This window comes from Typopeltis vanoorti, chromosome 7 (genome assembly GCF_054136105.1).
Source record: "Typopeltis vanoorti isolate ZY-2024b chromosome 7, IOZ_Tvanoo_1.0, whole genome shotgun sequence".
Taxonomy (NCBI): Eukaryota; Metazoa; Arthropoda; class Arachnida; order Uropygi; family Thelyphonidae; genus Typopeltis; species Typopeltis vanoorti.
The window spans coordinates 91,759,816-91,787,418 of NC_143555.1; the positions used below are offsets into that span (position 1 = coordinate 91,759,816).

The 27,603-nt window shown below is 35.4% G+C and overlaps 1 protein-coding gene across 2 annotated transcripts in view; it reads right to left on the reverse strand.

Moving 5' to 3' along the window:
• Positions 1 to 27,603, reverse strand: part of LOC150104861 (E3 ubiquitin ligase Rnf121) — a 167,556-nt gene that overhangs the window by 98,247 nt on the left and 41,706 nt on the right. For both annotated transcript variants that reach the window (XM_090396019.1, XM_090396018.1), the window contains exon 3: positions 16,336 to 16,477. In XM_090396019.1, coding sequence (XP_090252145.1) covers positions 16,336 to 16,477 — 142 coding nt within the window. The remainder of the gene's footprint in view (positions 1 to 16,335; positions 16,478 to 27,603) is intronic.

Below are 27,603 nucleotides of genomic sequence, written 5' to 3' on the forward strand. Positions count from 1 at the left end.
TAAGTGGTGATATTATTTGATCTATTCTACGTTAAAAATTTTAACCCTGAGATGGATAAGTGGCTGATAAAAAAATAAAAAAAATTCCCGCAAACAATCAGAAGAAGCAGAAACAGACTCAAAAAAAGGACAGTATTTCATATTTTACCAGAACAGCCCGCATCGTCTTCAGAACCAAACGGTAAGAGGCAAAAAATGTAATATATGCATTTGATTTTTGCAATATTTGCTGTGTATGTTTTGTATCGAATATAAATACAATAAATATTATAATAATATATCTCTCTATTACGATTTTGTTTTGAGGGGGACCGTGAAATATTTTAATTTTTGCAAAGGTGGCCCTGACATCCAGAAGTTTGGGAAGCACTGTTCTAAGGCACTTTTTACTATATCTTGGTCTTCCTCTGGGTCTTTTTCCTGCCAACCTGGCAGAAAACACCTGCTTTGCTAATCTTTCCTCTCCTTCTGTTTAAGTGACCATACCACCTGAGATTAGCTCTCTAACACATTCCTGGATGCTGACAATGTCAAGTTCTTTCCTAATATCCTCGTTATTAATATGATATTGCCATTGATGCCATCTGTTCATACCCCTAATCTTTCTCACAACTCTGATATCTGAGGTCTCTAGTCTTTGGTCAAGTGTTTTACTTCTGACCCAGCTCTCAGATCCATAAGTTAAAATTGGCTTGAATACTGTCTTGTATAGAGCTAATTTAGTGTTTTGGGTAATTTCTCTCTTATTCCATATAAATTTATTCAGTTGACTTCCTACCATATCAGCTTTGTTGAGTTTGCTGTGTTTTTTTCCATATTTAATTTACCATCTTTATTAAAAATCGTGCCTAAGTAGCAGAAATGTTTTACTTGTTCTAACATTCACAATGCAGTTGATATTTTCAATGTTTATGCCTATTTTCATTGCCTTTCTCTTTTGAATGCTGACCTTCATACCATATCTATTACAACAGTCATTCACTTTAGTCAGGGAATCTTGCAGACTTGTAGCAGATTTATTTAGAAGTATAACATCATTTGCATAAAGCAAACAGCTGAGATTAACATCTCCATCAGGTTTAATACCACTTTCTTTCATAATGTGATCAATATAGTATTGCTTGTCTGACACCAGATTTAACATTACAAAGCCTTCCTGTACTTCCTTCAATTCTAACTGCTGACTTACAACTCAAATAAAGACTAAGTATTGCTTGATATAATGCCACATTGACACCATTTAACTGCAGTGTTTCGAAAAGCTTCTCTGTTAGCGCCTTGTCATATGCCTTTTCCAGATCTACAAAAACTTAAATACAGATCTTTGTTATATTCCCATGATTTCTCAACTATCTGTGCAAAGTGAAAATCTAATCCTGACAGCCTCTATTTGGCCTGCATCCAGCTTGTTCTTCACTAAGCTTCTCTTCCACAATCCTTCTCAACCATTTCTCAAGTATACTTGCATATACCTTACCAGGAACACTCAGTAGAGAAATACCTCTGTAATTCTCACATTCAGTTTTATTTCCCTTTTTTTATATATGGGTACTATGAGAGCTCTACTCCAATCATCTGGAATTTGTCCCTCTGTCCAGGCCTTCTGAACTATGCAGTGCAGCCACTGTAAGACTTTTATACCTCCATACTTCAGCATTTCTGGTCTAATATCATCTACTTCAGCTGCCTTCCCACATTTCAGACTTTTGATAGCTTTTTCTACTTCAAGCATGGATATGTATTCCTGACTATATGCCTGTTGAGTTTTTTAACACTATGCTATCACTGCTTGTTTCATTTAGCAATTTTTTGAAGTAATTACTCCATACTTCAAGGATATCTTTTTCTCCTGTTTTCATGTCACCTTTATCATCTCTAACTCCTTTTACAGCACTCTTTTCTCCATTTCTAAGCTTCTTCAACAACCTCCAGAATATCTTGCCACCTTCATGATATTTATTTTCTATGTTCTTACCAAAGTCCCCCCATGCCTTTTGTTTAGCTAGTTTTACACAATGTTTGGCTTTGTTACATTTGTGTCTGTATTCTCTAAGAGCACAAGCTGACTTATTTGCCAGGAACTTTTGATATGTTTTCTTCTTTTCCTTCACTGCCTCTTTAACTCCCTGTGTCCACCATGGAGTTCTGATTTTTCTATCCTTACAGACAACCTCACCACATGCCTCTTTGGCTGAATCAAATAGTGTTTTTTTTCAGGGCTTGCCAGTGAATTTCCAAGGTTATTCCTGTTCTTAAACTCTTTCATTTTTTTCTTCAATAATGTTTGTGTATTTTAGTCTACAGTTCACATCTGAGAGCTGCTCAACTTTCATTCGCTTTAAAATTTTCTTCTTTTCAATATGAAATTCAATTTTATCCTGCTCAAGACTAAATGGTAATAGACCTTAAAATTTGATATCACTCAATGATCCATTGATTACATTAATGAAGGTAGACCAAATTATGTTAGCAACCATTGGCGCACCGAGGGGACCAAGGGGCCCTACTCCCCCTCAAAAGAAAAAGGGGGAAAAAACTAGAAAATTTTCCAAAAATCTTTTCCTAATAAATTTTTTTAATTATATTTTTAAAAATTTCTGTTGTGTGGTGTCTTCTATTTCTATACTACTGTACTTATGAATTAACGGTCACATAAGGTGGGAACATCCTCTGGCTCTTGGGAATCACGGCCGCTGTGAACGCAAAGCAAACGAAGTAGTGCTCAGGCGATACTTTGTTTGCTGGAGCCGGGCCAGAGATCACGAATATCATGTATTGGCGATCACTGCAGATACTCAGTCATAGGTCGTATGCAATGCGTAGTGTCTATTCTCAAATCGTCTACTCAACTCGCCCCCCCCCCCCCCCAAGATTAAGTTATGAGTACTGCACCCCCTCCAAGATTAAATCCTGAGTGCGCCACTGTTAGCAACAATATAGCATTATCCACTCTCAAGAATTAACAAGCATGAGTGGCGTAATGAAACAGCACCAAATGCGGCAACTTTAAGGCAGCATTATTGTATTTTCTATTTTAGTAGTATGAAGAAACAAATATTATTTACTTGAAAAGGAATACATTTACTACAAGTTTTGATATTGTGCAACATTTTTGAACTATATTTTTACCACTGTTTTACACTAAAAATGTACAGGTATTGCTCCCAAAGTGAAATACATTTTTAATTCTCTTGTGAAAGAACAGTTTTGTAAATAAACTATCTGTACCCTGAATAAGCAGCAAATTTACACTGCCTCAAAAAACAGGTCAAACATTGATAATAAAACTTCACTTTTTTCTTTCCCAAATTCTTTTTTTTCCTCCTACAAAAACTGTATCATATAATTTATACATTTTTGACAATGAATCTGAACTTTGATTATTATAAATTAAGAAATTATGTAGTAGGATGATTAGGCTGAATATTTGTTTAAATTAAACAGAAATATTTAATTTTTATTTAATATTTAATTAAAAATTTCTGCAATATTTTCAGGAAAATTAAAAACAAATAAAATATCTTCTAGTACACAGATTTTTAATTTATTTTATTTTTACACATATCAAATTCATTTATATATTGCTGGTGAGCAAATACAATAAATAAATTGTAAAACAAAACATTAAAATATTTAAAGAATTTCTGATAAAGGAAATTCCAAGTAAAACAGTATACTTTAAATGGACCCAAGTCTGTTAGAGTTAATTTGTTAATGGCTCACAATCACCATTAAGGGATTAACAACTATGTAGCATAATTACATAAGTCAGAAGCCACAAGGTTTTTATCCTTAAAAAATCATAAGGTGGTATATGTATTTCATCTGCTTTTGCTGGTAGAGTAGTTAAATCACAGTTCAGTATTTTGTTATGTTAACTACCTTCAATCTCATCACTAAAATATAAATACTGACATCTAGTCTATTTGCAACTGTTCTCAAGATGCCTCTACACTCTGAACAGTGCAAAGAGCAAACATAAGCATATGAAGACAGTTATTTGTATGTAAGTTAAAACTAAAATTTACTGGAGATTCCTGACATGCACACTCAAGGGGTGTACAGGATATGATAGTACTACATGAAAAATTTACATCATTACTAACTTCCTATCTACAATTTTCCTCCAAATCAGTCTATTACTTGTCAAGACTCTAATATTATCATTATCAGATCTTATATTTCTATCATCTAATGCACACTGTACTATATCAATCCACCTATATCTTGTTCTTCCTCTGGGTGGGTCGTATTCCTGCTGAGAAAGAGAACTGGCAGAGAACACTTATTTTGCTAATCTTTCTTTGCCCATTTTGTTTAAGTGACCATACCACCTGAGATTAGCTCTGCTAACGCATTCCTGGATGCCGACAATGTCAAGTTCTTTCCTAATATCCTCGTTTTTAATATGATATCACCATTGATGCAACCTGTTCATGCCGCTAATCTTTCTCAGGACTCTCACATCTGTGGTCTGTAGTCTTTGGTCAAGTGTTTTACTTCTGACCCAGCTCTCAGATCCATACGTTAAAACTGGTTTGAACACTGTCTTGTATACAGCTAATTTAGTTTTACACAATGTTTTGCTTTCTTACATTTGTCTCTGTATTCTCTAAGAGCAAAAGCTGACGTATTTGCCAGGAACTTTTGATATGATTTCTTCTTTTCCTTCACTGCCTCTTTAACTTCCTGTGTCCACCATGGAGTTCTGATTTTTCTACCCTTACAAACAACCTCACCACATGCGTCTCTGGCTGAATCAATTAGGGTTTTCTTCAAGGCTTGTCACTGAATCTCCAAGGTTTGATTTCTGTTCTCAAATGCTTTCATTTTTTCTTCAATAATCTTTGTGTATGTTAGTTTACAGTTCACATTTGAGAGCTGCTCAACTTTTATTCACTTTAAAACTTTCTTACGTGTTATTCTTTTTGATATGAAATTCAATTTTATTCTGCTCAAGACTAAATAGTGTTCGCTTCCAATTTCAAATCCTCTGTACACTCTGGTGTCCTGCACCAGGGAGAAAACATCACTATCAACAATAACATAGTCAATGAGACTTTTCTTATTCCTTGCCTCTTCTCTCCATGTGAATTTGTGCACATTTTTATGTTGGAACATGGTGTTAGTAATAACCTGTCCATGTCCTGAGCAGAAATCCAACAGGTATTTGCCATTATTATTAGCTTTGCTCTTTTCTCCAAATTTTCCCAAAATATTTTTGTATGTCTCACAATCATTTCCTACTCTGCTATTCAGATCCCCAACAAGGACCAACTTTTCCTTTTTCATTGTGTCGATTGCTTTTTCTAAAGCATCAAAAAATTCCATCACTTCTACCTTAGTAGAACCTTCTGTGGGACCATAGACACAAATAAGTCTCTTTGTCCAGTTCCCCATTCTCATATTTGCCCACATCACTCTACTTGAGACTGCTTGCCATTCAAGAAGATTAGCCTCGTATTTTGTGTTGAATACTATGGCTACTCCTTCTTTTCCTTGATTGTCATTGCCTGAATATAACATTTTGTATTTATTGCTCAGAAAGATCTCACCAGTTTTTGTCTTTTTTGTTTCAGTCACCCCTATTATGTCGGTCTGGTACTTATCTAATTCCTCAGCTAGCTCCATTTCTTTGTCATTCAGACTTCTTATGTTGATAGTACTGATCTTTAACTCTGGTGATGTTGAGTTGGGGTGTGTTTTCAGATTTGTTTCAGTAGCTGACTTTTCGCTGTTTGCCCTGGTTCCCTGGCGAAAACAACGGGGACCTTGTTTAATTGGGCAACGCCCCAGCCGGCATGAAATTTTGTCATGTTGTACCATCATTTTTTATTTTGGTTTAACCAATAAGAATACAATTTGGTCAGCTAAATCCCAAATCGCCATCCCATCCTCGTTCGTTCAGTATCCAGGTAGATACCCAACAGGGTGCACCACGAGAAGGTGAGGATTGGACATTAGGTCAGAATCCCTGGTCGATTCAACACATTCCTTTAAAGGCTATGTGGAGGTCTCCTCTCAGTTATACAGCTTTGACCCTTAAGTACCCCTAAGCATAACCAAGGTGGTAACTGTTAAAAATACTGAGAGGTAAGCAAAATTTATGAATGATATTCATGAGTGCACAAAATATCATACATACAGTATATCATATTGATGGCATCTGTGGGATTAAGATGGCCTGAATAGCTAAACTTCAAGGAACTGATAGGTTAAAAAGGACAATACAGAATGCATGAATTAAAACATCACTTTAGTCGAAACTGTGACAACTCACTGCATAAAAATATTTCCAGACTATTTGTGGTGAACAAAGAGAAAATTTTTCTGCTTGACTGCTATATTGTGTATAGTGGAGTGATATCCCAGAAGATGAAAAACATTAGTGGCATGCTCCAGGGATCTGTTTTGGGGCCATTGTTGCTTAATTTGTATGTAACAAAAAGGAACAAACAGAAAAACTGCAATAACTGGGGAAGGGAGACATGAAAGTCAGGTACATTATGTAAACAGTGATGCTGAGAAGTTTGGTATCATAAAAATGAGCACCATTATCAGTGTTATATGCAAATGATCCATGGCATGAAAGCAAGCATTTGGGAGTGATTTCATTTCATGACTAGAGTGAGAAAAATACACTTTGTGATAGCACAATTCTTGGATATGGCTGTAAGACATCATTTAACCGATGAATTCAAGTGGCAAGCCACTGTAAGGCTAGAGGCTGGCCAAAGTCAGACAGAGGTAGCCAGATAGTTGCATGGGAGTTGTTTTGTGGTTCTCAGACTGTGGAACCAATTCCAAAAGTACAAGAATGTTGGTATCTGCTTTTACTAAACTTTATTCCTTTCTTCAAGATAAATAGGACAACTTAGTCTTAGTCAAATTTAATGTTTTATCTGCCTAATTTTTTGCCTTATGTAACTTTGGCTGGAGGCATCTTAATAGGTGGACACAATGACCTATATGTGCTTCTAGTGGAACCATGAATACTGCAACTTAAGCGATGAGGTCCTAGATCCCAAGTAGATGCAAGGGGAAACATTTATCCTACAAGACAATAAATGCTCATCTTCAACAAGCAAAACACTTGGACCAATACCTTCAAGAAGAAACTACTGTATGTATGTATGGACTAGTCAGCCAAGTTTCCTGACCTTAATCTTATTGAGTATGTCAGGGATGCTCTAGGTATTCATGTTGCTCTCAACAACGCCCCCGCCCCCATAACCTTGAGGGAGAGCTTTGCAGGAGCAATGGTTGTTATTACCAACCAAGTCCTGCATACCATTATAAATAGTAAATGAAACATTAATGAAATATAAACATTATAATGAAACATTAAGTTCATCATATGGTTGAGTTTTTTTGTTTATTTTTCATTTTGTTCCTTAATTTATGGTAACCAGTGTATAATGTTCATATGAATAAGGTGGAAACAGTGAAGTAGTGATGGAGCAAGCATAAGAAATTCACAAATTAGCAACTTGCCCACACTTGACAAGCATCAAGAATTTTTAGGGAGGTAGTGGATGCAGGATTTTCAAAGAATTGGCACTGAACAGGTGAAAAGCAATACCGTGAAATGAAAAGGACATCAAGTTTTTTTTTTTTTTTTTTTTTTTTTTGAGGCAGAAAAACCTATGGATGTAGTGTGTTTGAAAGCATCATATCATCATCATCAAATTCCTTCCATGTACCCTCAAGGGGTGCACAGGATATGACAGTACTACATGAAAAAATTACATCATTACTAACTTCCTATCTACAATTTTCCTCCAAATCAGTCTGTTACTTGTCAAGACTCCAACATTATCAGATCTTATATTTCTATCGTCTAAGACACTTTGTACCGTATATCAATCCACCTATATCTTGGTCTTCCTCTGGGTCGTTTTCCTGCCAACCTGGCAGAGAACACTTGTTTTGCTAATCTTTCCTCTCTCATTCTATTTAAGTGACCATACCACCTGAGATTAGCTTTGCTAACGCATTCCTGGATATTGACAATGTCAAGTTCTTTCCTAATATCCTCATTTTTAATATGATATTGCCATTGATGCCATCTGTTCACACCTCGAATCTTTTTCAGGACTCTCATATCTGCGGTCTCTAGTCTTTGGTCAAGTGTTTTACTTCTGACCCAGCTCTCAGATCCATAAGTTAAAACTGGTTTGAACACTGTCTTGTATACAGCTAATTTAGTGTTCTGACTAATTTCTCTCTTATTCCATATGAATTTATTCAATTGACTTCCCACCATACCAGCTTTGCTGATTCTATTGTCTATTTCTATATTTAATTTACCATCTTCAGTAAAAATCGTGCCTAAGTAGCTGAAATGTTTTACTTGTTCCACAGGTTCTCCGTTCACAACACAGTTGATATTTTCAATGATTCTGCCTATTTTCATTGTCTTTGTCTTTTTATTGCTGACCTTCTTACCATATGTATTACAACAGCTATTCAATTTAGTCAGAGAATCTTGCAGACTTGTAGGGGATTTATTTAGAAGTATAACATCATCCGCATAAAGCAAAGAGCTGACATTAACATCTCCAATTTTGATATCACGTTTAATACCACTTTCCTTCATAATGTGATCCATATAGATAATGAATAATAGAGGGGATAATGTACATCCTAGTCTCACACCAGATTTAACATTAAACCATCTTCCTGTACTTCCTTCAATTCTAACTGCTGACATACAACTCAAATAAAGACTAAGTATTGCTTGATATAATGCCCCATTGACACCATATAACTGCAGCATATTGAATAGCTTCTCTCTTGGCACCTTGTCATATGCCTTTTCCAAATCGACAAAACTTAAATACAGATCTTTGTTATATTCCCATGCTTTCTCGACTATTTGTCGTCAAGTGAAGATCTGATCCTGACAGCCTCTGTTTGGCCTGAATCCAGCTTGTTCTTCACCAAGCTTTTCTTCCACAATTCTTCTCAACCGTTTCTCAAGTATACTTGCATAGATCTTGCCAGGAACACCCAGTAGGGAAATACCTCTGTAATTCTCACATTGTTTTATTTCCCTTTTTATATATGGGTACTATGAGAGCTCTACTCCAATCATCGGGAATTCGTCCCTCTGTCCAGGCTGCCTGAACTATGCAGTGCAGCCACTGTAAGACTTTTATACCACCATACTTCAGCATTTCTGGTCGAATATCATCTACTCCTGCTGCCTTTCCACATTTCAAGCCTTTGATGGCTTTTTCTACTTCAAGTATGGATATGTATTCCTGACTGCATGCCTGGTCAGTGTTTTTTATCAATGTGCTGTCATCACTGCTTGTTTCATTTAGCAGTTTTTCAAAGTAATTACTCCATACTTCAAGGATATCTTTTTCTACCGTATTCATGTCACCTTTATCATCTCTTACTCCTTTTACAGCAATATTTCCTCCATTCCTAAGCTTCTTCAACAACCTCCAGAATATTTTGCCACCTTCTTGATATTTATTTCCCTACTGAGTGTTCCTGGCAAGATCTATGCAAGTATACTTGAGAAACGGTTGAGAAGAATTGTGGAAGAAAAGCTTGGTGAAGAACAAGCTGGATTCAGGCCAAATAGAGGCTGTCAGGATCAGATCTTCACTTTACGACAAATAGTCGAGAAAGCATGGGAATATAACAAAGATCTGTATTTAAGTTTTGTCGATTTGGAAAAGGCATATGACAAGGTGCCAAGAGAGAAGCTATTCAATACGCTGCAGTTATATGGTGTCAATGGGACATTATATCAAGCAATACTTAGTCTTTATTTGAGTTGTGAGTCAACAGTTAGAATTGAAGGAAGTACAGGAAGATGGTTTAATGTTAAATCTGGTGTGAGACAAGGATGTACATTATCCCCTCTGTTATTCATTATCTATATGGATCACATTATGAAGGAATGTGGTATTAAACCTGATATCAAAATTGGAGATGTTAATGTCAGCTCTTTGCTTTATGCGGATGATGTTATACTTCTAAATAAATCCGCTACAAGTCTACAAGATTCTCTGACTAAATTGAATAGCTGTTGTAATAGATATGGTATGAAGGTCAGCAATAAAAAGACAAAGACAATGAAAATAGGCAGAATCATTGAAAATGTCAACTGTGTTGTGAATGGAGAACCTGTGGAACAAGTAAAACATTTCAGCTACTTAGGCACAATTTTTACTGAAGATGGTAAACTAAATATAGAAATAGACAACAGAATCAGCAAAGCTGGTATGGTGGGAAGTCAATTGAATAAATTCATATGGAATAAGAAAGAAATTAGTCGTAACACTAAATTAGCTGTATACAAGACAGTGTTCAAACCAATTTTAACTTATGGATCTGAGAGCTGGGTCAGAAGTAAAACACTTGACCAAAGACTAGAGACTGCAGATATGAGAGTCCTGAGAAAGATTAGAGGTGTGAACAGATGGCATCAATGGCAATATCATATTAAAAATGAGGATATTAGGAAAGAACTTGACATTGTCAGCATCCAGGAATGCGTTAGCAGAGCTAATCTCAGGTGGTATGGTCACTTAAATAGAATGGGAGAGGAAAGATTAGCAAAACAAGTATTCTCTGCCAGGTTGGCAGGAAAACGACCCAGAGGAAGACCAAGATATAGGTGGATTGATACGGTACAAAGTGCCTTAGACGACAGAAATATAAGATCTGATAATGTTGGAGTCTTGACAAGTAACAGACTGATTTGGAGGAAAATTGTAGATAGGAAGTTAGTAATGATGTAATTTTTTCATGTAGTACTGTCATATCCTGTACACCCCTTGAGGGTACATGGCAGGAATTTGATGATGATGATGATGATATTTATTTTCTATATTCTTGCCAAAGTCCTCCCATGACTTTTGTTTAGCTAGTTTTACACACTGTTTAGCTTTCTTACATTTGTCTCTGTATTCTGTAAGAGTAAAAGCTGACTTATTTGCTAGGAACTTTTGATATGCTTTCTTCTTTTCCTTCACTGCCTCTTTAACTTCCTGTGTCCACCAGGGAGTTCTGATTTTTTTATCCTTGCACACAACCTCACCACATGCCTCTCTGGCAGAATCAATCAATGTTTTCTTCAGAGTTTGCCACTGAATCTCCAAGGTTTGATTTCTGTTCTCAAATGCTTTCATTTTTTCTTCAATAATCTTTGTGTATGTTAGTTTACAGTTCACATTTGAGAGCTGCTCAACTTTTATTCACTTTAAAACTTTCTTACGTGATATTCTTTTTGATATGAAATTCAATTTTATTCTGCTCAAGACTAAATAGTGATCGCTTCCAATTTCAAATCATCTGTACACTCTGGTGTCCTGCACCAGGGAGAAAACATCACTATCAACAATAACATAGTCAATGAGACTTTTCTTATTCCTTGCCTCTTCTCTCCATGTGAATTTGTGCACATTTTTATGTTGGAACATGGTGTTAGTAATAACCTGTCCATGTCCTGAGCAGAAATCCAACAGGTATTTGCCATTATTATTAGCTTTGCTCTTTTCTCCAAATTTTCCCAAAATATTTTTGTATGTCTCACAATCATTTCCTACTCTGCTATTTAGATCCACAAGGACCAACTTTTCCTTTTTCATTGTGTCAGTTGCTTTTTCTAAAGCATAAAAAAATTCCTCCACTTCTACCTTAGTAGAAACTTCTGTGGGACAACAGGCACAAATAAGTCTCATTGCCTAGTTCCCCATTCTCATATTTGCCCACATTACTCTACTTGAGAATGACTGCCATTCAAGAAGATTAGCCTCGTATTTTGTGTTGAATACTATGGCTACTCCTTCTTTTCCTTGATTGTCATTGCCTGAATATAAAATTTTGTATTTATTGCTCAGAAAGATCTCACCAGTTTTTGTCTTTTTTGTTTCAGTCACCCCTATTATGTCGATCTGGTACTTATCTAATTCCTCAGCTAGCTCCATTTCTTTGTCATTCAGGCTTCTTACGTTGATAGTACCGATCTTTAATTCTGGTGATGTTGAGTTGGGGTTTGTTTTCAGATTTGTTCCAGTAGCTGACTTTTCGCTGTTCGCCCTGGTTCCCTGGCGAAAACAACGGGGGCCTTGTTTAACCGGGCGATGCCCCAGCCGGCATGAAATTATTTTGTCATGTTGTACCATCATTTTTTATTTTGGTTTAACCAATAAGAATACAATTTGGTCGGCTAAATCCCAAATTGCCAGCCCATCCTCGTTCGTTCAGTATCAAAGTAGATACCCAACAGGGTGCACCACGAGAAGGTGAGGACTGGACATTAGGTCAGAAGCCCTGGTAGGTTCTCTGCATTCCTTGAAAGGCTATGTGGAGGTCTCCTCTCAGTTATACAGCTTTGACCCTTAAGCACCCCGTGTGTTTGAAAGCTAACGTAAATATCACTGAAGAAAAAAATCAGATCATGTATGAGGAAACAAGTATTATTAAATATAAACCAAAGTGACATGAGGCACAAAATTAGGTACAGAAAACACTAAATTTGACTAAATTGTTCTAGTTCCCTTGGAGTTAAAAGAATTTCAGACATTAGTTGTGGAAGGTTTTGAAGCGCACAATGTTTAGGCAGAGCAATGCTAGTCAAATGAAGAATAGTGCATTATTATTATTATTACCAGCAATCTCATAGAATTTGAGATCAGTAAGAAAGGTAATTTATATATAGGAGAAAAATAGTCAAAATAACAGGCTCCTCTAACACATTTTTGTTGGTGAAAAAATCTAAGGAGAAGAAATCCAGTTATGAAAAATCATGAGCATGATATTTCCAGTAATAAAGAATTGAAAGCAAACTAGAGAATGACTGTTTGTCAAAAGAAATGTCAAGAGCAATTGTACAACTTTCTCCATAACGTTTCCAGATGTGATGCTGTAGGATAGAAGCACTGGAGATCTAGAATGGTGTAACCCATACTTTAGATAGTGCTTAACTGATAGGCATCCAGGTCAGAGAGAAAGAGCTGACTATTGATGACTTTCATTATTACTGTGCGTGCACACATACCAACTCTCATATCTTCTCTTAAACTCATTCCCACTAGATGCACTCACTACTTCAACATGCAAACTGTTCACTCACCCACTGCAGTGAAAGAGAAAAATTTAGCTTTCACCCCCTTTCTTGACCATACACAAACTCCCATGGAATCCTCCTCTTTTATCCTTTCTCTCTCCACTTTCCATGTAATAAAAATTTTCATCAACCAATATCATATAACCCCTTTCAGAGGCCCACAGGCCTCTACTATATCTATCCTCATTATTCTACATTCCATAATCTTGATCTGATCTTTTTAATGCTTCTTTATATCCTTTGCACAGCTCATCTCCTTAGAACCCAAGAGACCAGATCTGCACACAGTAGTGCATTTGTGGTTGAATCAAAGTCTTATATAGAATCAGAATGACTTCCTTATCATTACATGTCAATGTTCATTTCAACATCACAATTATCCCGAGTTGTATTTGCAATTTTTTCTATGTGACCTCTAAACTTCTGTCTTCCGTAACTTCAAGCAGAATCCAAATAATATAATATGTCACTGGAAATCTCATCCCACTGACAAAGTGCATAACTTTACACTCACTGATTGAACTAATAGCTATTATCATTTGCCCACAGTTTGACCCTATTCAAATCATTCTCTATGTGCTGTATATCACTAGCATCTCTGATTGTAACTGAACATCTGCAAGGAACAATTATCTATTCAATTATTTTAGAAAAAACTGAAGGAAAAAGGACTGACAGGTTGATGGTAGACTCATCAATGAACTTATTTCTATGCTAGGTTTTTGAAAGCAAACTAGAGAATGACTGTTTGTCAAAAGAAATGTCAAGAGCAATTGTACAACTTTCTCCATAACGTTTTCAAATGTGATGCTTGATTGTAAATGATAGATGAACATAAAGAGTATAAACGATGATATAGGGCAATGCTGATCCAGAGCACAACTGAGAAAAAAGATACTACTGGGATCAAGACTATTCTGGCATTTAGTTATTCATGTTATTCCAAATTTTTCTGTCTTTCTGCTGAAAAACCATGCAGACAGAGTGTAACTAGCACAGCAAGAAGTTGATTAGCTTTAAAAGCAGAGAAGGGCAGAAGTTGCATCCAAAGGCTTTGCAAGAGACAAGAAAGCATGACACTGTTATTTGTACAGGAGGCAAGTTTTCAAGTTTTCTGCATTTGGCCATGTCCAAGTCAGATTTTGATTTGCTGGCGATTTTTGCAGTTAATGCAAGATCCAGGATTGTAGTCTCATGTCATCTGATATATTGAAAATTTTTCCTTCAACTGCCTTAGTACATTTGTTGAGAATCTAAGTGTTTGGATTTGAACAGTTAAAATAGGAATTTTAAATAAAGTGGGAAATGAAGATTCTTTCCAAGAAGAATAATTTCTGTAACTCACTCAGTGATACTGATAGATACAACAGATATCAACTGATAGACAGATATCACTGATAGAACAGTGATTCTGATGGACAGTGTTAATCTCAAACCATTTCAATGGAAAGGAAGATCATATGACTTGGTTATGGTTTAATGCTGATACATACAAGGCTCATGATGGCTAAGAGAAAAGAGCATTTTGTAGAAGAACAAACTTGAATAACATAACTGAGATCATGAGGTGAGCACAAAGTCTCTCAACATGATCTGAGTTATCATAATGAGTGACAACTTTTATACACTGATTTCCATAAATTAAAGAACAAAGAGAAGAAAAAAAAATCATACTAACTCCAAAACCATCTGATATTTGATGAAAGAAACCCAAAAAAATTGTAAATAGTTTAATTCAATAACAAATGGGTACATGAAGACAACAGTCAAAAACAAGAGATCAAAATGAGATTGTTAAAGTGCTTCAATAAGGAATGTGGTCACCTCTTACAGAAATACAGCATGCTATTTATAATGGTGTCCATGAGATGAGTTGGTAATAACAATCATTGCTCTAAAGCTCTCCTAAGTCCCTCAGAGTTATGGAGAGGGTTGTTGTGAACAGCAACATGACTATCTAAGATCATCCCTGACCTTAATCCTATTGGGCAGTCTGCAAGATGCTAATACTCATCTTCATTGGGCAAAGCTTGTGGACCAATATCTTCAAGAAGAGACTATCATACATGGACTGGCCAGCCAAGTCTGATAGTCTCTTCTTGAAGATATTGGTTCACAAGCTTTTCCCAATGAAGATGAGCATTATCACCTTGCAGAATAAACGTCTCCCCTACTGTACCTACATATGCACAAACACAAAAGGTACAGGACCTCTTCTGTAAGTTGCGGCATTCATGGTTTCACTAGTAAAAGCACATACAGGTAAGCGTGTCTATCAAACAAGATGCCTCCCCAAACCATTTCCACTATAAAAGCCCCTTTCACAGATATTAGAGGGATAATAACATGTCCCCAACCCCACTCTTTTGCATCCAGTTGATGTGGAGCCTTGTCCATTTCTCTCCTCTGGCATGGGGAGATAGGGGAAAGCCAACTAGCATTACTAAGCATACAGACCACATTCATGAAGCCTTCTGCATGGAATGTAAACAGACATCAATGTTCCTGTAGCCAATGCAAGATCATAGCTGATTCAGGGTAGCACTCCTGTTGCTATCCTTTTTCAGCAAGCAGATAATCAGAGATACTGGTCATCTACTGCAGTTGTAACCTGTGGCTCTCCTTCACTGTATCTCTAGGATGCTGTTTGAGACTGTTGGTTGGTTCCACAGTCTTTCATCTACAGATCAACTCACAAGCAACCATCTGATTACATCCACCTGACTTTATCTGGACTCTGGCCTCACAATGGCTCACCACCTAAATTCATTGGCAGAATGACTAGCAGCCATATCCAAAAATTTTGTTATCATGAAATGTCATGTTCTCACTTCAAACATGAAATGGAAAAACCGCTCCAATACACTATGCTATGATACATTTGCATCCAGGATGCTGGTTGTGACTATTGGGTTGGTTCCCCACTCTGTGATTTATGGACTGACTCGCATGCAAACATCCTGACTGCATCACTTATTTGTATACGATAAACAGATTCAGCATCACTTTTTACATAATTTACCCATATTTTTTCCTTTTCCTTTCAAGTTATCATGATTATTCTCTTTGTTCCTCAATTTATTGAAACAAGTATACTTGGAAGGAGAGATGGTTAAGTTATCTTAAGTGTTGTGAAAGTTCTGGTATTCTGATGGGTAAATTCTGAATAAACTGAAGCTATTATAAATAATTAAGAATGATGAATCCATCATAATTAAAAGAAATCAAAAAGATTTTATTACCTGGTAAGATTTAAAGTGTCGTTTTTTCCATTCTACTAGAAGTATCTGAGCAACAATAACTGCAGTTATCAGGATAAGAATCATCCATGCATGCATAGCTTCATGGCCACGATGCTTTTCATGTAACTGCTGATGAACATACCTTATAGAAATTGAATTTACAAATTACAATATTAAACAACAACTTCCATAACTAAACTATCAGAAAAGAAAATTTTTAGCTTGTAACAAAACTAAATTCTAGTTATTATGAAGTCAATGAAAAGAAATATTCCCAAAAGAATATATGTAATTCAATAAGCCATAAATGTTCAGATATAAAAAATACACACACACACACACACACACACACATATATAAATAATGATTCTTGAATATTAATAATGTGAAGTTATTTTCTGATATCGTCTTTAATATGGTTCTGCCAATGAATAAATGTTTTAAACATTCCAGCTATAAAGTTTTTCAATGTTAATTTTAATAAACAAGCTTATTTTGTTATTAAAGTACCATGTGCATGAAAATAATAGAGTTCACAGTAAAGATATTTAACTATCAAAATTAATAAAAACAAGAAGAAAGCATAATGAATTAAAATGTTCAGAAAAATTACATCATTTACTGGTGTATGAAGTACTGGATGTATGCCTTTAAGGAGTGCACCAAATATTTATATAGATCATTAACAGGATTAACATTTTATTACTGGTTTCTAATCAAATTCTGAAATTCATCTATTATTTGTGAGCTCTGATCTTAGCTTTCAATCTTCTAAAGTACTCTTTAACTGCATCAGCCTAACAATAATTTGGACTTCCACTGGGTCTTTGATGTCGCCCCTGCTTCAAATGCTTGTTTTGCTAATCTTTCATTTCCCATTCTATTTAAATGACTATACCATCTTGTAATACCATTTTCTATATAAATTTAGTTCTGATTACACATTCTTGAATGCCAAGTTCTGTTTTGATATCATTAATTTTTAATACGGTTATGCCTCAGATACCATCTATTCAATCCCCCAGGACTCCCATATCTGTTAACCTCCCAACCGGCTGGTGTGGATGAAATAGTCAGCTCTCCCTAGCTTTTTTCATGGATCAAAACTTAGTCGGCATTCTGCCTTTTATCATACCATTACCTTCCTCTGTCGTTAACCTCGTTACAGCTATTACTGGATTAACTGTTGCTGAGTGACCTTTGTGTCCTCCTGTCTTTACATCTATTGTGTTGCTTAGAATTTCATTTACTGTCCTAAGTTATTTGACCTTTTTTGCCTCTAAAACGATTTATTGTGTCTCTTCCCAAAAATTGAAACTAATTTCACGCATGCAAAAAAAATCAATCCTGAAATAACCACCGATCAGCCTTTACAATGAATCTATTTAGTGATAGTAAATTTTGTGTATTTTATTCTACAAATCAGTGCACTGGAAGAGTTGCACTGATTGTTCTTTCATTTTATTTATAATATAGAAACAATTTTTTTTGAATTTCAGAATTTTCAAATGTTTGCTTTGAAAATATTATGTTAAATATTTATATTTTAAAATAATATTTATTGAAATAAATACATCCTTTTGCTTCTAGCCAAATAGCATTATATGGATCATCACATTTCAGTTTTAGAAATGATTTTTTGTTATTCAAAGATAAAATTAAAAAAAAAAATGTTAAAATGCTAAATTGCATTACTTGGTTTCCGATTGCGAGTCTTTTTGGTATCAAAAATTTATATCCAATGATATTTCAGCAGTGATTCTTCGCCTTCATCTTTTATTTATTTATTTATTTGTATTATGCATATTACGATAATATCCAGTGCATATCCTCGTAGATATGTTGAAAATATAATATCAAAAATATCATATACGGAATAATTCAAAATTTTTGCTCATTTTGAAGATTTTCTAATGCTCCACCCCCCCCATCCTCTCCTGGAACTCAATTGCATAACTAAATTTCTACAGGTTTGAAAACTTTTCTAGACAGTATTCTAATTTTTAATTACTTCATTTTACCATTTTGACAAAAGATATACGGCAATCAGATTGTACCGTGAAGCTTCTAATTCTGTACTATTTATTTGCAATCTAAAACCAGCTGTTCTACTGTCCGCTGAAATTATGTGAAATTTTAGAAATAATATGCCATATATTCACCATGCAAAATTGTTTATATGCATACCACACAAAAGTTCAGTAGTATTATTTCTGTTTGTTTTTCTTTAAAAAAATCTAAATATTACTTCTGCTGCTGGAAGCTATTTCTGAAATAACCTACATCTTATAAATACTTGGTAATATCCTCTTAGCTGGAGGAAAAGCTGAAAGCTTTTACTCTCAGTGCTATTGAGAAAGAAAGGGGAAAACACTAAAATCGCACTAAAGTGCCTCAAGCTGAAGTGCAGAATACATCAAGAATGTCTTGTTTCCTTTTCGATTGTTCATTACAGATATCCCAACAGAAATACTGACATTTCGTTTACATGCTTATACATTATTTATGCCAAAATAATTTCTTAATTTATAATGATCAGTTTCACTTTTATTATCGAAAAATTAGAAATTATTTCATACAATTATCTTGAAAAAGAGGATTTGAATTATTTTCAAAGAAAAGGTGCCTATGTGTTTCATAATCTTTTTTTTTTTTTTTTGGGGGGGGGGGGGGGTATACTCATTTTAGTGTAAAATAGCAAAGGTTTAGTTACTTTAGATATCTAATCTAGAAGAAAATGTTATGTCTGCTGATATTAGAATCTTACGTGAATAATTTTATTTTGACATGATTTCTCTATTTGTTATAATGTAACCAATTTCCAGATTTTTATCCTCCTGCATACTCCCATGTTATATGCAGTGATTTCTTCTTTGTACTAGAAGAAAAATATGTAGTATTTTCTTTTCCACTGGCTGAATTTACAATGTTCTTTCTTTGTGTTGAGAAGAGAAAGTGCAAATGACTTTTTTCTTACTATTTTTGCCATTATAAGAATGACATTTTACCATTTTTCTCCCACACGAGAAACAGAAATAAGATAGTAATAATATTGTTGATTCTGTCAAACTTTATTGTAGAAGAAATTTTTATTACAAAACTTTGTAATATATATATATATATATATATATATATATATATATATATATATCTGAAACAAGAAATTTGAAACCCATATCACATCAATGTTGAGTGTTGGTAAGGTGAAAATGTTCACATTATTATTTATATATTTCATTTATTAACTAGGGGGGATATGACCAACCCCCCCATGTTCCGGACTGGTAGGCCAGTTCTCCTTGAATTCTGATGACTCGAACTTTGAAGACTCAAAAGGGGTCCCTCTCCCAGGCACCTACGACGCCCAACCACCTGAGTTCGGACTGGTAGGCCAGTTCTCCTTGAATTCTGATAACCCGAATTTTGAAGACTCAAAAGGGGTTTCTGACCCCTTGCACCTAGGGAAGCCACTGAGTGTCGAGTCTTCAAGGAAGTCCCCTTTTGAAGACTCGATAAATATGATAAATATTCATCATATTTATCATATAAATACTCGAGCATGATAAATATTTGGATCTCCCCTTGTCGATGCGTGCAGTAATGCAGTTACTAGACCAGCAGTGCTTTCGCAATTTCTAATGTTTGTCTACCATAACATTCTAGATATGTTATGGTAGACAAACATTTTTTCTTGTGCAGGAGGAAACTGTTCCAAATAACAAAATCCAATATATGTCCAAACACTTTTTTTAATATTTTTGATGCTGTTTCCTCATTACAGAGTAGAATGATAGCTGCTAATTGCACCTGTCGACCCCACCCATAGTGTCATTGTACGCACACACAGCAATGGGTTTTTCTTTCTTCAAACCATGCTTCTCCACGGATTCCATTGATGGATTGTGCAGCAGATAAACATCTTTTTTGTCTTTCCAATGTAGTGCAAAGACTTTCCCTCGTTGATAAGCTCGGATTTCCCCCTTCCATAGCTTTCCTGAAGCCAGATCTAAAGGCATCTCTTGCCTTTTTTGCATTTACAGTACCATAACTATCTGTACGATGCTGTAAAAGCAAATCAACGAGTTCAGGACACATATAGTAATTATCCATTGTAATGCAGTAACCTTTCCCCAGTAAAGGGTCTAGTAACTGCAATACTGCATGCATGGACAAGGGGAGATCCAAATATTTATCATGCTTGATTATAGTTTGCTTTCCTGTATAAGGTTGGAAATCCCAAAGATATCCACTTTCCGATTCGCAAAGCATAAAAAATTTTACTCCACAATTCGCTTTCTTTTTGGGAATATACTGCTTAGATTTCACCGATACTCAAGTCTCTCTCAGGAATGTAGAGTGATCTACATTTCTGACAGATTTTCATCAGAAAATCATAAATTTTGTTGAGGACTGGGCAAGGATGCGTTGCCTGATCATATTCCTCATTATTCTGAAAATGCAAATAGTTCATGATGAGACTGAATTGTTTTTCAGTCATTGGTTCTTTTAAAATGTCTTTGTTCCTTTTTTGATCTAATAATGCGTATTTTGCAGTTCTTCTCATAAATCTCATTTCACTTGAAACAAATGAAATGAAATTTCAACAGATTTCAACTTTCTTTATATAGTTTTTTTTAAGTGAAAGATAACTTTTTGTGTAAAACTTTAGTTTTATTCCACTGAATTTATGCCTAGTAGATAATGCTTAGTTGGTTAAATCAAACTTATCAGAATCATGAAGTAGGATATTATGTCAAAACAAATCTGGGCAGATTGTCCTCTCTGCCCATAAATAACAAAGGCTACATGAGCGTAGAATTCTATGAACTCCAGGATGCCAAAAGTGGGAGATATTTATCTTCCACAGTGTCTACGAAGGAATTTAATTTCTGAACTGGACAGAAAGAAATGTGAAGGCCAAGTTGGAAAAGAAATTTCACAATTCTTTTGGACACTCCCTTTACAAACAGAATGAAAAGTCTAGAAACCTTTTCTAAAGTGGGATTTGGACAAAAGCCATAATTATTTTGTTGATGGTTTTAGTTTTGTATCCATTACATAAAAATGTAGTTCTAAAAAAAAATAATTCCTTATTCAAAAGAGGTGTAGAAAATAGTTTGTGCACAATGAACTAGTTTTAATATTGTCATATTTCTGACAAAGGTGGTGATGTGACACAGTATTGATCTACTTTCCAGTATGAGTTGATTTTCTGTATACACAGAATTATAGATTGCCATCAAGTTTTGTAAGATCAGGATATCCAGAAATGGGAGGCACTTGTTTTCTTTAATAAATTTAATTCCAGGGTGTACTGAACTGATTTTCTATAGAAATTCATAATGTTCTGACAAAGAGTTCCAGAAGAGCAAATACATCATCATCAATGCATCAAAGCCAAATAGAAGTTTTTATTTGGAAGGCTTAGGAATAAATATATTAAGAATTTGTTGTTCAAAATATTCCATATAATAGTTGGCTAAAATTTGAGAAACAGGAAACTCCATGGTATTTTCTTCTATCTGGTTAAAAAGCTTGTTTTGACAAGAAAAATAACCTGCATTTATGACAAAGTCAAAAAAAAGTTCCATTAGAGCAGGGTTATCAGAAATAAAAAGAATGTTGTTTTGGTCAATAAGTTGGGACCCCAAATTGTAGGCATTATTGAGGGCTATCAGAAGCAGACATTAACTGGTATTGAGTGTAAAGGGCACAGTATTTTTAGGAAGAATACACAGGATAGGAGAGTAGGAGGTGTGCTACTAATGATATCAGATGACTTGAGTCCAGTCAGTGTTGAGACATTGTAGTACTACTAACCGTATTTCATGTGGAAGTGAGTTTGAAGCCACCTGGTATGAAGTGGAATCTAACAAGATCAAATACATAGTGCGGGTGTTGTTATAAATCTGGTATTGGAAGAATATTGACAATTGCTGGTGATGATGGGAGATTAATTATCCAAATATTGATTGGGTAGCAGTAAAATCTCATGAGAAGAATGAAGCTGAATTTATTGAGCGGTTGCGTGACAACTTCCTCAAGCAGCATGTGACAGAAGGAACTCAATGTCAAAGAATGTTATATTTGATTATAGTGTCAGAGGGCATTTCAGTTAAAGACAACTATTCTACCTCCAGTTGGGGATAGTGACCATGCAGTATTCCAAGTAACTAAGTTTCTGAATGTTCCATTCAGAAAAAGTTACATGGTGAGCTACAAAGCAGGAAATTATGACCAACTGAAGAGTATGCTGAGTTCATCAGAATGATATCTGTTGCCAGATTGGAAGAATATTGACAGTGCATGGGAGGCATTTAAAAAATACTTCAATGATGCAATAAATGTGTCCTAAGAGAGTTCGAAGAATAAATAAGGTAGGAGTAAATGGATGTGTAATCTTAAGATGACAGAGGAGGTTGTTCAACTAATCAGTGACTATTTTGCTAAAAGCTATCAACCTATATGTAACATTGAGTCCACAGCTACCTCTTCACTGGATGAAGAAACTCAGGTATATAAAGAGGAAGTATTAGAGGTGTTGCACAAACTGAATAAGAATTCAGCAATAGGGACTGATGAAATATAAGCACGGGTGCTAAAAGTGTTCAGCTGAACTGGCTATTCTTCTGACCAGGCTATATAATTTGCATCTCAGAACAGGGAAGATTCTGCAAAAATTGAAGTAATGTATGGCAATCCCATTGCACAAAGGTGGTGCAAAGACCGATATATCCAACTATCAACCACTCAGTATCTCAGAAGGGGATGATGAAGATTTTGTAAAAATTGGTTAGGGTTCGCATTCTGAAATGGGTTGACAGTGAATCTCTACTTTGCAATGAAAACAGCAGTGGTTTAGTAAGGGAAGGTTATGTTTTAGCAACTTGTTCACATTCTATAATAATGTTACCATTGAATTAGACAAGGAGGGATGGATACACCATGATACTTTTAGATTTTGCTAAGGCTTTTGACAGAATACAGGATTCTAAACTATTGAAGAATAAGATTTGGATTATAAAATATTAGCATGATAAGATAAAAGGATGGCTGACTGATAGATATTAAAAACCGGTATGGAGGAAATGTGAGTCTGCAAGATTTAAGGTAACTAGTGGTGTACCACAAGACTTGGTCCACTGTTATTCCATCTGTACATTAATGATATTGGGAAGATTGGCAGGTGACATACAGCTATTTGCTGATGATGAAAGGAAAGGTAGAGTAATCAGGAATGCTGAGATATGCAGTGCTCGCAGAATGATTTGAATAGACTGGAATTGTGGGCATAGGAAAATGGGTGTCAGTAAATGTAAAGTCATGCACTTTGGCATGATTAGATATCCAATTTCGTATTATACTGATGGGATTATGATAGAAGAATCTGATCAGGCAGGGATCTTGGAGTGTTAGTAGATATGAAGTTGAAGTTCAGGGGCCAGCAAAGATTGCAAATACAACTCAAAAGATAATTGCAATGCTGAAACGAGCACTCACATGTAAAGATAAGGATGCAATTTTTTCTCGTTAAAAGCCCTGATAAGACCTCACTTCGACTATTGTGCACAGGTCTGGTTCCCTGATTTTCATTGTGATTCTGATACAGTGGAGAGAGAGAGAGAGAGAGAGAGTGCAAAGGAGAGTGTTAAAAAATGATATCAGGATTGTGGAATACTGATTATGAAGACAGATTGAAAATTTATAGATTGCAGACACTAACAAACAGGAGAAAGTGGGGTGATATGACTGACACTTACGAACATCTGAAACATTTATACAGAATTTTAAATTTTATGGAGAGTGGGGAAAGGACAAGAGGGCATCCTTGGAAGCTGAGAATGAATGCCGCTAAGAAGGGGTGAGGGCTAGATTTTTCTCACAGAGTGGCATATGATTTGAATGGACTGCCATTGGATGTTGTGTGTGTGTGTGTGTGTGTGCAAGCAGTGTGAATGAATTCAAGAATAAGTACGGTATATGATAGCTAGTATGTGTAGTATGTGGCCTCCCTTGATAAGTCCCTGACTCCCGGAGGTCTCTCTTAATAATAACAATAATAATATTTAAAAAAAATTTTTTCTTTGAATTCTAATAGTTATAGATGGAGTTATCCTTCTGCAATTAATATCCTACGCACTTAGATTTCAAGTGTTACTCCAATTTTCTAATTGTTTTTCTTTTTTCATGTGTTTCAGCAACAATGGCAGTGAGATGTGGCTGAAAATTCTGCAATTAATTTTATAACTACATCTTCTGCTTATGTCTATTTTTCATAGGAAAGGCCTAAAAGGCTCAGCGATTTTTACTGCCTTATACAATATCACGTATTTCTTTTTATTCGTTATGTCAAAATTATGGAGATTACTACCACAAATGTGTGGCAGTAATCTCCATAATTTGTGGTACTTCGATAACTGAATCTGAAGGTTTAAAAAAAAAAAAGAAAAAAAAAAAGTCAAATACAGTAATTAGTTTGCTTTATTTTATGAAATATTTTATATATAAAATATTAAAAATAAAATACCATCAAGTTAAATAAATCAAACAAACTATTCAATATTTCAACCTTCAATTAAGTCATCGGTGTGCATGTACACATACACACGACATACAAGCTACATACCATATACCAAAGTATACCAGTATGCCAAAGTATAACTAATTTGGTTTAGTGTAGACCTTACTAGCCTGACCTCTGCTAGCAAAATACATACCTAACTAAAACTCCATCATAGCTAGAGACCACACGTATGCTTTTATTTATTGTTTTTTAAATAGCTAGCTGGAAAACAACTTCGGTCATTTGCTAGTTTCAAAAAATGGTACCAGTTTAATGCTAGCAGTATTATTTTATATTAAAATTATTACTCTAATCAGGTAGCAGTCTCCATAATATTACCGTAATGAACACCGATCATCATGTAATACAATGAAGGAGAGGATTCACACATTTATATTGGTGCTCACAATACAGGTACTCCCACCTTGTAAGATTTTGGGTTTTGGCAATTACTAAAGCTGTGCACGTTGCATAAAAAATAATGTTTACCATGTGTCTATCACTTTTCTTTCAAGTAGTTTATTTTGTCATTCAAGGAGGTACTTAAAATTGGATCATTTTCAAATCCTGTATTATACAATCATTTCAGAGAATTGTGCAAGCAACTACTGAGTGATTACACTGGCCAACAAAAAATATTTGTTTCTGCTGATTATGATCTGACACTTGTTTTTTTTACTAATTTGGGTGCACTGATTTCAAATATCAAACCCATTTTTCTCTATCATGTCAGGTTTTTCCTCTATGGTATTTTCTTTTTGCTAATTTGTAAGTTTTTGATAGTTTTAAGGAGGCAGTACTATTTAGAGGATCAAAAAAATTGATTTTTAATATTATTTTCTGAAAGTATGTACTTTTAAAAATCTGTTCCTAACTTTTTATCAAGAAATTCGAAAAATTCCCGAAGATATAGCCTATTATTCAAAGCGGTGCACAGATCAGATTCGGAGCGCTCATTGCTCTCGCTTGTTAGTAAACGAATAAATGCGAATAAAAGACAAAAAATCCCAGAGACTTTATTGAAACGTTATAAGCGCTCATCATATTTTCACGATCGATTAACGATTGACAGATTTCGATCGTTCTTTGCCCGCTATGATGCATATAGCATTCATTTGTTTTAGGCAGTTGTCATCGGCTACTTTTCATCACCTAAATGTATTAGGTCGGTTATCGGCCTCTCTCGCATTCAAAGTGCCAGTACGTGCCGTTGCAGGTTCTTATGCATTTATTCGTTTACTAACAAGCGAGAGCAGTGAGCGCTCTGATTCTGATCTGCGCACCACTTTGAATAATAGGCTATATCTTCGGGAATTTTTCGAATTTCTTGATAAAAAGTTAGGAACAGATTTTTAAAAGTACATACTTTCAGAAAATTATATTAAAAAATTGATTGTTTTGACCCTCTAAATAGTACTGCCTCCTTAAAACTATCAAAAACTTACAAATTAGCAAAAAGAAACTGCCATAGAGGAAAAACCTGACGTGATAGAGAAAAATGAGTTTGATATTTGAAATCAGTGGACCCAAATTAGTAAAAAACAAGTCTCATATAAAAGTCAGCAAAAATTGTGTTGGACTGTGTTATTATTTTTTCGGGCGACTCCAGGAGTCCTTAGACTCATCGAGGGAGGCCCTAAACATCATGTCCACACAATTATATGACATTCTCACAGTATCTATCATACCTTGCCTTGAATTCGCTCACCGTCATAGCACCCACAACAGACTCTGGCAGGTTATTCCACTCATTTACCACTCTAAAAGTAAAGAATCCAGCTCTAACACCCCTGCTAACTACACTCTTGCCCAGCTTCCATAGGTGTCCTCTAGTTCTCCCACCACCAGTCCTGATCTCAAAAATATCCTCTGAATTAATCCTATAGAATCCCTTTAGCAATTTGAATGTCTCAATCATATTTCCCCTTTTCTGCCTATCAACTAGTCTGCAACCCACAAATCTTCAACCTGTTCTCATATGGTTCATTCCATAGACCTGCTATCATTTTAGTCACTCGCCTCTGGATCCTCTCCACCTCCTCCCCATCAAGAAGGAACCAAGGTGACCAAATCTGGGCACAGTAGTCGAGATGAGGTCTTATCAAGGCTTGGTACAGAGGTACAATAACTTGCTTGTCTCTGCTCGTCAAGGTATTTTTCAACAACCAAGTGAGTTGATGAGCTGATTTAGCTACTTTCGCAATGTGCCCCCTAAACTTCATCTCCCTATCCACCAACACTCCCAAGTCCCTGGCCTCAACAATCTCCTGGAGTACAGTTCCACCAATGTGGTATACTGCTGCTAATCTTTTCACCCCAAAATGCATAACCTTACATTTTGTCACATTAAATTGACATCCATTCTCCTTAGCCCAGAACTCCAATTTATCCAAGTCATCCTGCAAGATTTTGACATCTTCTGCATTCACTATCACCCTACTCAACTTTGCATCATCAGCGAACAAATGAACTGTTCCACTTAGATCCTTCCCTTATATCGTTAATGAACAGATTAAACAGCAGTGGTCCAAGAACAGAACCCTGCGGCACCCCACTAGTCACAGGCCGTCTTTTGGACTCTACTCCTGAATAAACTACTCTTTGATATCTCTCCATCAACCACCCACCTATCCATTCCCATATGTTGCAGTTTACGGATTAGAATTCCATGTGGTATCCTCTCAAATGCCTTTGCCAGGTCCAGC